This window comes from Calypte anna, chromosome 1 (genome assembly GCF_003957555.1).
Source record: "Calypte anna isolate BGI_N300 chromosome 1, bCalAnn1_v1.p, whole genome shotgun sequence".
NCBI lineage: Eukaryota > Metazoa > Chordata > Aves > Apodiformes > Trochilidae > Calypte > Calypte anna.
In genome coordinates this window covers 84,755,517-84,769,725 of record NC_044244.1, presented here as the reverse complement: position 1 = coordinate 84,769,725, position 14,209 = coordinate 84,755,517, and the positions used below count along the sequence as shown (strand labels likewise).

The following is a 14,209-nucleotide window of genomic DNA, read 5'->3' as shown; positions in this document are numbered from 1 at the left end:
GGTTTTGTTTGAAAATAATGAGAATGGCTGAGTAATATCCTGTGTGAAATGAGCACAAGGCTCTTGGTTCTGGTTTAGTACAGACAGATATTTATATCAAAGAAAAACAGTGCTGGTACCATTTTACACCATACTCACGAGCATTAACAGAGATGCTAATGTCTTAACAGAAATTGCATTTTTGTCATATTTCCTTTAAGTCCAGGGAAAGTTTGTGGCTGATGGAAGTACTGTAGTGGCAATACCCAAAGCAAAGTAATTCCTTGCTCATCTCTCTACCAGTATGCATTTACTTAGTTTTGTAGGTATATCTACCTCTCACAGTTTCTTTTTAATTTGAAATCTTAACACGATTGAGTAATAGCATAATAAACTGAATAGTGTGTTTGAGAAGGATAAAGCATAGTGTTCAAGACAGCTTTACCGCATCAACATTAGAGTAGTTGAGAGGGAAAAGTATTCAAATCAAAAGATGGAATTTTACAGCAGTCCGCACTTTGTTCTGCACAAATACTACAATGAGTACTTAGTTTATTCATCTTGTCAGGCCAAAGAAGAACAACAAAAGGAACAAGATGGAGGCAAAGAGAAAGAGAAAGCTAAATCTCCTAGCAAGACAGCTGAGAAAGAAAAGAAAGGAAAAAAGTCAGAAGCAGGTCCTCCAGCACCAGCCAGTGTTAAAAAGGACACCAAATTAAAGCGACGGGGAGAAGTGGAAGCGGAAAACAAATACATTGGTATGTAAAAAATGCAGATACACTCCTGATAAACTTGTTAGTAATCTTGCAACCAAGTTTCTGAGTACTTTGTTGTTTCATGTTTAGAAGTCAAGATCTATTTGGCAATATTAAAGCCTTGCCACTTTGCATTTGAAGAGGGCACTGTGTTCTGCTCATATTATTATAATAGATTCTGCAGTTCAAGAAATAATACAGATGGCATCAAAATGTTTAACATGTGTAGGACTTAAATCAAATGGCTAAAAAAATCCTACAGAAAAAGTTTGAAATAACTAAATGTATTTGTTTCATTATCCAAAGGTGGCTTTCTTTTTGTATTATAAACTATAACAGAGCTATTGGCCATTGTCTGGGAATGATACCACATTCTATACAAAGGGCGTCATATATGGTGTCATTTGCTGTAAAAACATGTGGATACAGCTGAGACCTGCTGAAATCTACTGCAGATATGAGCTATGCAAGGTAAAGAGTAATATGCTAACTAGTGCTGAGGAAACCTTCATTTTTAATATATAGCACAAATTTCTCTGAAACAAAAGTATTAGAGAATATACATCACTCTCATCATTAGATCACAATTATCTTTAATCTGGACCAAAATATGTTTGAGCTGCTTCAGTGTAAATCGTATCTCTACCACTGGAGAGCTGATTTTTGGATGCATTGTGTTTATCTGCTATTGAACTGCTGCAGGTTTTTCTCACTTTTTCATCAGACCTTTCCATCTCATTTGAGATCAGTGGCACCTTTCAATCATCTAAAAAGTATCAGTTTAAGTGAAACATTCATGCCTTTAAGAATCCAAGATGAAATGATGTAGAGAACTCCTGTTATCTTACTAAAATTGGTACAAAATGTACAGTACAGAGTGGTTGGTGTGGGTGTTCATGTGCTTCCACTAGGCCAGGCAGTAACAATTTTGCCAGCTCCAGACATTTTGCTCCCTACTGCCCTGACAAGTGGGCAGAAAATGTCAAGTACTTGTGTGAGATATCCATGCTTTGCTGCCTTGTTTGTCACAACTAAAGAGAAGACAAAGTAACAAAAATACAAATTGTCTGAAAAAAATAAGGGCAATGAAATACAGCTTTGCATTATGAACTACTAGCATTGCTAGTGAACTATGATTTTATTGAGTGGGATTTGTCTTATTAGTCCCATGGATGTTTACAAAATACAGATAGTCACAGATTGCCTCAAAGAAGTTGTTGAGGTATTTAGTGCTTGGCCACTTGTGCTGTATTTAGTTTTACAGTCATGACTGTGCTGAGCTGAAGCCATTCTAAACAATTCACATTTATTCGTGCATCCATGCAGTTGAACTTTACAATAAATGAATTGATTCTGACTCATACCAAAAAATAGTAGTCACTGAATTTATTTCCATTCAGAAGACAGTTTGGAACTACAGAACATCAGAAAAGGTAATCTGGCCTTGCTACTTCTGTTAGTCATGCTGAGGAAGGCAGTGAGGAGGAACCTATAGCCCTGGGAAGGACAGCAAATCTCAAACCCTTCACTCTAGACTACAGGAAAAACTACTGTTTTATGGAGAAGTAATCATTTCTTCATACTTCATGTCAGTTCCACCTCAAAGTGCATACCAAGTGAAAAATAATTCAAGTATTGCTTGAACTTCTTAAGACAATTCTAAATGAACATTACATATGGTGAAACAACCGTGTCAGGATTTCCTATCTTTCCTTGAGAACATGGCAATTAAGATTCCCAGGAACCTTGCACTAAAGCTTTGTTTCCTGTCTAGTGAAAAATCATTAGGTCTTCCATCTGGGAAAGAGCAACCCCAGGTACCAAGTCCCCAGGTTGGGGACTGAGTTGTTGGAGTGCAGCATAGGTGAAAGGGACCTGGGGGTGCTGGTGGATGGAAGGATGACCATGAGCCAGCAATGTGCCCTTGTGGCCAAGAAGGCCAATGGCATCCTGGGGTGCCTTAGAAGGGGGGTGGTTAGCAGGTTGAGAGAGGTTCTCCTCCCCCTCTACTCTGCCTTGGTGAGGCCACATCTGGAATAGTGTCCAGTTCTGGGTCCCTCAGTTCCAGAAGGACAGGGAACTGCTTGAGAGAGTCCAGCACAAAACCTCCAAGATGATTAAGGGAGTGGAACATCTCCTTTATGAGGAAAGGCTGAGGGAGATGGGTCTCTTGGAGAAGCTTGGAGAAGCTTGGAGAAGAAGAGACTGAGGGGTGACTTTATTAATATTTATAAATCTGTCAGGGGTGAGTGCCAAGAGGATGGAGTCAAGCTTTTCTCAGGGGTGACTAACAATAGGACAAGGGTCAGTGGTTATAAACTGGAGCATAAGTGGTTCCATATAAATATAAGGAAGATTTTTTTCACTGTGAGGGTAACAGGGCACTGGAACAGACTGCCCAGGGAGGTTGTGGAGTCTCCTTCCCTGGAAACATTCAAAGCCCACCTGGATGTGTTCCTGTGTGACCTCTTGTAGGTGCCCCTGCTTTGGCAGGGGGGGTTGGACTAGATGATCTTTAGAGGTACCTTCCAACTCCTAACCTTCTATTATTCTATGATTCTATGAAAGGTGGTGCCAGCTCTATTTTTCGCTATCGGGGGTTTGTAGATCTATGAAACATTTCTACTGAGAATGTAGTAATTAAAAAATTTCCACTGCACTTTACAGTTTATTTGATTATGCCCTTTGCTAACTAAAAGGACCAGTGTGAGCTGGTATTAACAGCTGATCAGGATTTTGACACAGAGTCCATCTAGCAAACATGAACTCATTGGGCAGAGAGCAGTCAGCAGAGTCTGCTTCTAATCCTTCAGAATTAGTACAGCTAATGTAGTCTTTCATCTAAAACACAGTACCTTATTCTGTATTTGCTCCCTGGACATCTTTACATAGGATGAGCTAGAATAGCATAAACCACCACTAGACCATGTTTAGTGTGACCTGAGACTAAACTGCTCCTTAAAGTGAAACAATTACAGAAATGCTCCTACAGCTAGCATTCTAGTTCTAATAATCTTGTCCAGTTTTTCTCCTGGTGCTTCTCCAAACAATTATTACTTCAGACTTGTATTCTTTCCTCTGAGTTCTTGGTGGTTTAATATCGAAGACTTCAGTCTAATGCACATACTATTTTGAAACTTACATGTAATTATCCCAATGAGGTTATCAAAGGACTGTTTTTCTGTCCTTAATTTGCACTATGCCTGTATATTCAAGAAAAAATGAATTTTGTTTAGATGTTTAATGTCCTTGTTCTAATCTGTTTTTGTGTATTGAACAGATGATGAACCAGATGATGGTGCTCATCATTACTTTATAATTTTGGATTTCCACAACCCTCAGCTATTGCCTGTGATGTCTGAGCTCGGGATTAAAATTTCAAGTGTAATTAGAATTTCTTCTGAGAATTATAAACCTTTGCAGACATACTTGAAAACAACTAAACTTGAAGGAGAACCTTCACCTAAAGGTAACGGGATCACAAGAACAAAATGTATGTAGAAAGGGGGCTATTTTATTGTAGTGAAATGAGGCAATCAGGTGTTGCTAATTATGAGGTGGGAGGCGTGAGCTTGTGTTAAGCCCACCTGTGCCCAATTAGGGCCTATCCTTGCTGTGCATGAGCAGGATTGGGGGGCCAATAAAAGGTGAGCTTCCGAATGCAAGCTTAGATCCCTCTCGAGCAGCTGGAGGAGGTCAGTGAGTCTGGAGCGGAAGCACCGAACAAGGCTGGTCAAGTCTAAAGGCAGCAAGATTGGAGCACTGTTTGTGCACCTTGGCAAGAACACCTGTTCGACTTCAAAGTGCTGTGCCCCAGGAAAGGTTCATCTGCTACATTTTATATCCAAGTAAAGACTATTTCTGTTGTGTTTTTTCTCTTTGTTCCTTTTGTTTGTGCATGCTACTCTTGAGCAGTTCTGTTTTCCAATCACTAAGCTGAATGGTTTGCCAGGATGAAAACTTGCCTCAGCTGGACAGTGGAAAGAGGAACTGACAAAGCAGGCAGTGTTTGCAGCTGTGGTTTTCTGCAGTAGCCACCACAGAACGTTTTATCAAATGTGTACTTAGTTGTTAGCCAGGAAGGTGTGTTGCTTTACAATCTTGGCTCATTTTGGTAATGTCAAGGAGTTCACCCCTGGCTGCTTTGTAATTGTGGCAGTGAAGAATATGCCACAGAATATCACCCTGCAATTGTACTCAGCTGTCCCCAGGCTGTAACACCTCCTTTGAACTGGAATCTTGGTTAATCGCAAGCTAAATATCATAAGAAAGCTAACCATACTGAGCAGTAGTAACACAGCCAGTAGATCAAGGGAAATGTTATTCCCTGTTACTTGGCTTTCTTTAGACCAGAGTTTTATGCTCTCTAGTACAAGAAAGATACTAATAAACCTGACTGAGTCCACCAGACAGCCACCCTTTGAGGAGTGCCTGAAGGACCTTGGCTTGGTTTGTCTGGAGGTGAGAAGGCCTACAAGGCACCTAACAGCATCCTTCTAAGACCTCTGAGAAGGTTGCCAAGAACCCTGACCAAGTCTCTTAATTGAGGTACACAGAAGAAGTAAAAGAGAAGGTGATTATAAACTGAAATCCTAGGACCCAGAAATATGGGGAAAGTCTGGAGCAAGGAAGATGTATCCTAGATGAAAGAGGATCAGGTCAGGGAATACTTTCTTGTTGATTTGTGAAAAATATTTGGTACTGTCCTACACATCCTTGTCTCTAAAATGGAGAGGCATGGATTTGACAGGTGAACCACTTGCTGGATAAGGAATTGCCTGGATGGTCACACTCAAAGAGTTGCAGTCAAAGGCCCAATGTCTGGGTGAAGTCTAGTGATGAGTGGTGTTCCTCAGAGGTCCATATTGGAACAATATTTAACATCAACAATATTTAACATCTTTGTTGGGGATGTGAACTGTAGGATTGAGTGCACCCTCAGCAAGTTTACAGGTGACACCAAGCTGAGTGATGTGGTTGATACTCTAAGGGGAAGGGACACCATCCGGAGGAACCTTGGCAGGATTGAGAAGTGGGCCCATGCAAACCTCATGAAGTTAAACAAAGTCAAGTATAAGGTCCTGCACCTAGTCCAGGGCAATCACAGACATGGATACAGGCTGTGCAATGAGCTGATTGAAAGCAATCCTGTGGAGAAGGGCTTAGGGATCTTTTGTGGATGAAAAACTGAATATGAGCTGGCAGTGTGTGCTAGTAGCCCAGAAAGCCAGTCACATTCTAGGCTGCTTCAAAAGAAGTTTGACCAGCATATCAAACGAGGTGACTATTTCCCTCCACTCAGCAAGCTCACTGATGACACCAAGCTGTGTGATGTGGTGAAATGCTGGAGAGAAGAGAGGCCATCCAGAGGAACCTTGACAGGCTTGAGAGGTCGGCCAGTGCCACCATCATGAAGTTCAACATGGCCAAGTGCAAGGTCGTGAATCTGGGTTGAGGCAACCCCAAGCACAAATACAGACTGGGCAGAGAATGGATTGAGAGCAGCCTTGAGGAAAAGGACTTGGGTGTGCTAGCTGATGAGCTCAACATGAGCAAGCAGTGTGTGCTTGCAGCCCAGAAAGCCAGTGGTATCCTAGGCTGCATGTCCAGCAGGCAAGGGAGATGATTCTCTCCCTCAACTCCATTACTGTGAGAACCCACCTGGAGTGCTGTGTCCAGTTCTGGAGCCCCCAACAGAGGCAATAGAGCTCTTGGGAAAAGTCCAGAGGAGGCCCACAGAGATGATCAGAGGGACAAAGCATCTCTCCTATGAAGACAGACTGAGAGAGTTTGGGTTGTTCAGCCTGGAAAAGAAGAGGATCCAAAGATACCTTATAGTGGCTATCCACTACCTGAAGAGGGCCTACAAGAAAGTTGGGAAGGGCCTTTTTACAGTGGCATGTAGTGATAGGACAAGGGATAGTGGTCTTAAGCTGGGTATATTTAAGTTAGATATTAGGAAGAAAAGTTTTTGTGTGAGTCTGGTGAGACTAGGACAGGTTACCCAGGGAGGATGTGGATGCCCCCTCCCTGGAAGTGTTCAGGGCCAGGTTGGATGGGGTTTTGAGCAACCTGGCCTAGTGGGAGGCGTCCCTGCCCATGTCAGGGAGGTTGGAACTAAATGATCTTTAAGGTCCCTTCCAACCCAAACCATTCTATGATTCTCTGATTCTATTAGTACAGTGCTATTCACCTTTCATTCAAAAATGCAGATATTAATCCATTGACTGAGCAGCCCTTGATGCTGTTACCCTGCCAAGATGTGCTTTCAAAGCTGAGTGTGTTAGGGGAATGTTGCCACAGGTGAGGTATTATCCTGAATTAGAGGACATCTTTCATGAGCAGATGAAAAACCAAGAGAAAGGATGAACTGACTGAGATGAACTGTTAGGAGCACAGAACTGTTTAAGATCAAGGGTCCATTATGTCAATGATGTATCTCCAGAAGTGTTGATAAAGTGACGTTCAAGGGGGATTAAAGGATAGGAATGGAAAGAAAATGAAAGACTAGTAGGAAAAGCATGGATGGAACTTCTCAACACATAATTCATGTAGCCATCAGTTAATTTCAAGTGAGGAGATTTTTCTGATCCTGATATGTTTTGTCTTTTCAGTAAACTCAGTGGATTTAGTTGTTCTGGTTTTTTAAGTACTTGTTCAGTCTCCCCCTGAACTCATCCCTTGTGCCTAGAGAATCTTCTGACAGAGAGTTCCCTGGTCTTCAACACAATTTCTAGAGTCACTTATGGAAGATAACTTCCAAATCATAACAAAGCTATTATATAAAGTAATTGGCAAACATTTCTGATGGCTGATACAGGAAGCATATGTAACTCAGAAAACCTGAAAGAAAGCATCATCTTTCGAAGAGTCTGCAGCCTCACTGAGTTGCTTTGATTCAAATTTGTGGGGCCATTGGATTTACACAAGTGAGGTATTTGGCTTTCATACTTAGATTTTAGAAAGGCTTAGTACCAAAAAGTCCAACTGAAGGCAAGTTACTGCAGGTATGTGTCCCTGTGTCTCTTAAATTAGGCTATAAAAAGTACAATTCCAAAGTGTGATTGATTTGGTTGACAATCAAAGTTGTGATTGATTGGGAGAACCTTTTTTTTTTTTTTTATCAGTAGCTAGAGCACCTTTAAAAATTGATCATTACTATGCAGTAAAAATGGAAAGCATACAGTGTCTATGCTTGTTATTCATGGCCCTGCTGTACCTTAATCTCCTTTTGCCCCAATTTGCACACCAATAAAATTGTGATAATAAAGCTTTCTTACCCTGTACTTGAAGAAATGGTTCACAAAGGTTTGTGCTGGCAGTTTTGAAAAAGTGCAGCTTTGGATTTTTGCATTTCCAAGGTTTCAAGCAGTCACTGCTGTTGTTCAGTTTGGGATGGGGAGGAGGGAGGAAGGAAGGAAGAGTGGTTTTGATCTTTTGTGTTTTTGTTTTTTCTGCAAGAACTACCATGTTTCACTGAGGCTTTATCTTCCTGGAGTTTGTTAATTCTAAAATTGGGTGTCAGCTTTCTGTTGAGACTCTGAGGATGGGATTATTTTAACAGTGCTTGCAGAAGACTAGTATATGATTTGTGCTTTGTGTAAAAGGGAGACATTGTACCATGATTAATCTAATGCTTACAAATTTTGGTTGTAGGAGCAGGGAAAGGAAAGGAAGATGAGGCTATCAAAAACCTGGAAACATTTTGGAAATATCTGGAGCCAGTTCTGAACAGTGGAAAGCGTGGATCAGATCTCTTTGATGTTGCTATCCTTCATCACCTAGTCAAGGAGAGTGCCTTTCCCACTGATTGGTCTGACAAAGAAATGCTGGTCAGTAGATTCTGCTTTCACAATGCATGGCATGCTTTGGGAGTTGTAACACTACCAATTAAAAAATTACAGGAATTTTAGCTTAGTCTTCTATGAAACAGAACCTGAGTAGATAGTATATTTGTAGTCTTGAACAAAAATTATTTCCTTTGAATCCAACAAGTTTATTCAACATGCATTTACGAGGAGTTCTTTGATTAAAATACCTGACCTGGATTTTCTTAATATTGGAGGCCACAGCCGCAGAGGTTTAAAACAGTCCGAGATACTAAATTTATTCAGCATCTTTATATACACCCAGTTTGGATCTCATTATAGAGAGTCAGATGTCAGTATAAAATAACACAAAAATTATATATTTGTCCTTATAGCAGCAGGTCTACATACTATATCTCAGAACAGTCACATGAGAACAAATTATATCAAATGCAAAATGCTTTTTGATATAGGATGGTCTTTTAGCACACCCAATAGCAGTTCTTTTTGTCCATCTCAAAACATGGCTCTAGATTATTACTCATTATAAGATGCTGAATCAGGACTGTTACTGGGCACTGGAAGGGACAGTGAACAACTAGAAAATTTTTTTTCAGCCTAGGTTGTCAAGTATAGCAAGTTAATGTAAAATTAATATAAACTACCATAGCAAATTTAAGCAGCAATATTTATACTACATTACATCCTGTATGTAAGCAATCTGGTGAGCTAGAGAGTACCCTTGGTCCTGAAGGGATCATAACTGAGTTTGTCTAAATCCACAGTGGTTTCTAAGCCATCCACTAAGAAGGCCTCAATTGTGAATATGTGTAGAGCTGTTACTAACAACATTGCTTATCATTAAATTCTTAGCCTAATAAACTCTATAATAAACATTTTGAGTTAGTGGAGAAAAAATACTTTGGGAGTTTTTTCAATAGTTGTAGATCTGCTGATTAAAAAGGTAATGACTCAGGTTACATGATACTTTTGTATTCAAACTTCATCCTTTGATTTTCTGTCATAGCTTGCATTTGGCACTGCACTGTTTGAAAGTATTGCTCATTTAATGTACGACTGCCTGGACTGGAGAAGACAGCATGGTAACTACTTGGAAAACACCAGGTTTATTAATGTGCCTGCCTTATCAGGGAGCAAATCAACACAACCACCTGTAACTGAGGCAAGGATCCTTTGTGTTTTACCACGTGTCTTGTAGAGAATAACTAGTTATAGGTTAGCATTGCCTGTCTTTAATTCTGCACTCAAATATTTGCTATGGACCATCACTCCTTGTGTAATTTTCTGTGAATAAAATTGCCTTTTTTTTGTCTTCAGCATTTTAAAACTCAAAATCAGGAAAAAAAAAATAGCTGAGCTTTGGGGAAACTGAAACAGGAAAATTTGAAGGCTTATGTAAGCACAAAGTATCACAGGTGTAAAAATTCCTTAAATACATCCTGATTACACCTTCTTGTGTCTGAAAAATAAATACGCCTGCACAGAGCTAGTATGACTTCTTTCAGATCTGTAAACTATCAAAAAAGATTATTAGATAAGTGCAAGATCGGTTTCTTTATTTTGTCGATGGTAGACAAAATCTTAAGTGGGCAGAAGCAAGTGGCTAATAGGATATGTATTAGTGGAAGGGAAAAAATGGACTTACTCTATCTATAGCAGTACTATTGAATGCTTATTTAAAGCATTCATAAAACTACATTCTTACCATTTTATTCCAGTCAGCATTGGGTGGCATTTGCCTCCCATAATGTCAGCCTTTAAAAGATTATCATCTAGTCTAGGGTGAGTAACCAGAGATAAATTAAATCAAAGTTCTCCCATCTATCTGTGCAATTCTCACTTAGGTGTTGCATTATTTCAGAGGTTTATCTTTATTTTTGTTCCCCTAGGTACAACAAGCGTTACGGATTACACCTTCAAAGGCAAAAGGGCAAGCAGAGGAAACACTGCCAATACTTTTGTCAGAGGGTATGTCTAAAGGATTAAAGTTCTGGTTTGCAGTTGTTCAGTCTCTCATACCATTATTCATCTGAGAGCACAAATCCTGAAACTGATTGCATAGTAAACTGAAGATAAGATTTGATGTTGTGAGAGTAGTTCTTGGTGCATACTCTGTGAAAAGTCTCTGGAAACTTTAGTGGTGATAAATAAATTCTTCGGAAAAATCACTTTTTCTGTCTTTTCCTAGTCACAATCATGATTAAGATTTATAGAGTAATGGGCTTTGATGGTCTTTCTTAAAAGAAATTGTTGGTAACGTAAATTGCCATTTCTGAAGACCCCAATGCTTTATCTCCTATTACAGAGGAAGAAACTACTTTTTTGGCTCATTCTGTGGATATGAGATATTACAATGACTTGCTGAGTCAGATTCCCGAGGAATGCTTTTCTGTACCCTTAATGCTGAACTGCATGTTGGAACAGGTGGGATTATTCTCCTTTATAATTCCTGGGGCTAATTCAGTTTAGATCTGGTGTAATGAATTGGTTGGTTGTGGGAAAGCAATCTGCGGAGGCTTAAGGATTCCATGTACGCATCAATATGATTGCAGGAAAATCGTTTATTCGCAACTTGCACTCACTTTATATAGAGAAGCCTTGTTTACACCATCTTATCATGCAGGTGGCCTTGTACTCCGACCACACATACCATTCTCACGGAACCTTCTTCTCACATAATTATTTTCCTCTCCTGTTGCCAATTAGTTATCTCTTTCCCATTAGCTTATTCTCAGGCCTCTAACTAGGCCTCAATAAGTATTAACCCAATGTAGCCTAAGTTGAAGTAAGTCAGGATTGCTCACAACCTGTATATTTCTGAACTGTTTCCCCAACAGTTGGTGATCAATAAATCCATCTTGAAATAGAGACTTTGCATGTAGGCACTGAGCAAAGAGGTTCAATACTAAGGAACTGCAACTCAAAAGTGGCTTGTTTGGTTTTCTTCTATTTTGTTCTAATTTGTAGAATTTTCTTCTACATTTGTGTAATTTTCTTCTATTTTGTTCTTCTAATATGTTCTATATTTCTTCTGCATATACCCTGTATATGCAGTGTTATTCAAAAATTATTTTTTCAATACTACAGATCAAATATAATCAAATAAGGAAAAAGGTCTAATTTCTTAAGTCAGTAAGTTATGTCCTGCAGCAATGTAATGGAGACTGAACTTCTATTGTTTTGCTCAGTATAAAGGTCTTAGGGCAAGCCTAACAGAAGTGGTGTGTATCAGTGGTAGGCATATCTTTCCTGGCAAAATCTATGGATGTGTGGTTTATCTTATACCAGGATCCACTTGGAATTTTTAGTGATGTTAAGCAGCAGTCATATTGTAATGAAACCTTATATATATCCTGTTTTACAGGTTGTTGCAAGTGAAGAAGACCTTATACCACCCAGTCTGGTGGCACCAGAGCCCCGGGCAGATGGGCTACATCATACCATTGCAGATCATATATCCTCTGTTCTTCCTTCTCTCTCACTTTCTGAAAGTGAAAAAAAGGTTTGTTTTTTCTTCATTTCCTAAACAGATGACTAAACCTGATTATTGGGGTTTTAATACATCTTTCTTTTTAACAGGATCTATATGACTACTTTTCACCTAAATACAGTGAAAAAAAGACTGTCTCCCCTGAGTACCCTCTCTTATTTAACTACCATGATACCCTGGCCCAGCGGTTGCACCTACTGAAGGTACAGTGCTACCTGTCATACATAAACAGTTGTAAAGTCCACAGGCAGAACATACTCAATGCACTAGAAAGAACTGAGTGGTCTTTTTACAAAGCAAACCAGTGTAGCTTAGATTTTCCTGCTCAGATAGACACACTGAGATGTGTTTAGTGTGCTTAAGAAGCAATGAGTTACTGCTACTGAAATAGAAGCACAGCACAAGCATAAACCATTGTATTGATTTCTGTGATCTTTTTGAGAATAAGATTTAATTAAAATGTTTAGATTTTGGCATAGATTGGCATAGATTTGGGTATGGGTTTTACATAAATGTTGATTTACTGTAATAAAGCATTGATAAAACTGTGGAAAATTAGTTACTAACCGGGTAACAATTTAGCATGTAGACTAGATTAATGTAGAGGCACAGCATTTGTCAGTGAACACAAGTGTGTTCAGGTTGGGTAAGAAGTGGAAGCACAAAGTATACACAAGACATCATGAAATTCCAGTGTGTGCAGAAAGGGTCTATGCATGGTTTGGAATTATTTCAAAGTAACAGTTCCCAGACTTTCTGAACCAAAAAACCAATATGAATTCCTCAATTTTCCAAAGCTGTGCTGTAGTTTTACCATTAAACTTTGAAAATACTCTGGAGGCAAAACAAGTGATAGTAAAGTTCTAGCTTTCACAGCTGCAATATATTTGCCCAGCTTCACAAATTACAAATTGTCTGTGGAATACTTTGACAGACATTTACTAAAATATTACTCAGAGAAAATTGAAGCTTGATCCATTGGAGGTACTCAAGCAGAAGGCAGGATTGAGTAATCACTGAGAGAGATGGTCTTAGTGGGCAAGTGTTTGATGTATGTGATGTACTTGCTGCAGAGGAAATTGAGGATATAACATAATATTTGAGGAGTGGATGAAGGGAAAAGATTTGGAAAATACAGTCCAAGAAAAATGTACTGTAAGTTTGTAATACTGAACAGAGAAAGCTGAAAGGTACTAACGAGTCTCAAAAGATAAATCCTTAAATATAAAGAAATTATGCTGTCACAGACTGGTGAATCAATTTACAGATTTCATTACCATTAGAAGCAGCACAAGCCAGGTAGGTGAAAGATATGTGGAAGGCAGCTGCTGCCTGTCTGAATAGATCAGCACATATTTTTATATTCCAGAATTTCTAAGTCTAGGTAGCACAGGCAAATATCTTACAATAGATGTCTGGTTTTATGCTGGCAGCTATGCTCTTATGCATCTCTTTTTTTCTGCCTAAAATATCTGACACCATGATTCAGTAACACAGTGAGCACATGCTCAAATTTGTTTGGCTGACTTGAACACATGCTTGTCTCTTTTACTATAAAAAGACTTCTTTATTCAAAGATAATTATTATAAATCCACTGGTGTGGAAATACTGTAACTCTGGTAGTCTGTGTTTTGTTCCAGGGCCAGAAGACCTTAAATCCAGAAAAGATTGAATGTGAAATGATGGATAAACTGCCTCTTACAGAACGTATCCGTTCCACCCTTCCTTCAACTGAAAACAACACTAAACACCTGGCCAGAGTTCATGAGCTCATGCATTATTGCACTGATGGTAAACTAATTTTCTTTCTTGTTTATTCTCACTGATGACATTATCCCCCTGTACTTGGCACTGATGAGGCTGCACCTTGAGTACTGTGTTCAGTTTTGGACACCTCAGTACAGGAAAGACATTGAGGTACTGAAGTGAGTCCAAAGAAGAAGAAGGGCAACAAAGCTGGTGAAGGGTCTGGAAAACAAACCTTATGATGAGCAGCTGAGGGAACTGGGGCTGTTTAGTTTGAAGAGAGAGGATGAGAGGGAACCTCATTGCTCTCTACCTGAAATAAGTTGTAGCAAGGCAGGACTCAGTCTCTTCTCAGTAGTAACTGACTATAGTATGAGGAGAAATGGCTTCATTAGTTATAGTCATAAAC

The 14,209-nt window shown here is 39.4% G+C and overlaps 1 protein-coding gene across 1 annotated transcript in view; it reads left to right on the top strand.

Annotated features, from left to right (window-relative positions):
• Positions 1–14,209, top strand: part of SPAG17 (sperm associated antigen 17) — a 99,966-nt gene that overhangs the window by 24,485 nt on the left and 61,272 nt on the right. Inside the window, 9 exon segments of the mRNA XM_030451530.1 lie at positions 548–737; positions 4,015–4,203; positions 8,391–8,566; positions 9,570–9,725; positions 10,453–10,531; positions 10,869–10,987; positions 11,928–12,065; positions 12,143–12,256; positions 13,695–13,845. Coding sequence (XP_030307390.1) covers positions 548–737; positions 4,015–4,203; positions 8,391–8,566; positions 9,570–9,725; positions 10,453–10,531; positions 10,869–10,987; positions 11,928–12,065; positions 12,143–12,256; positions 13,695–13,845 — 1,312 coding nt within the window.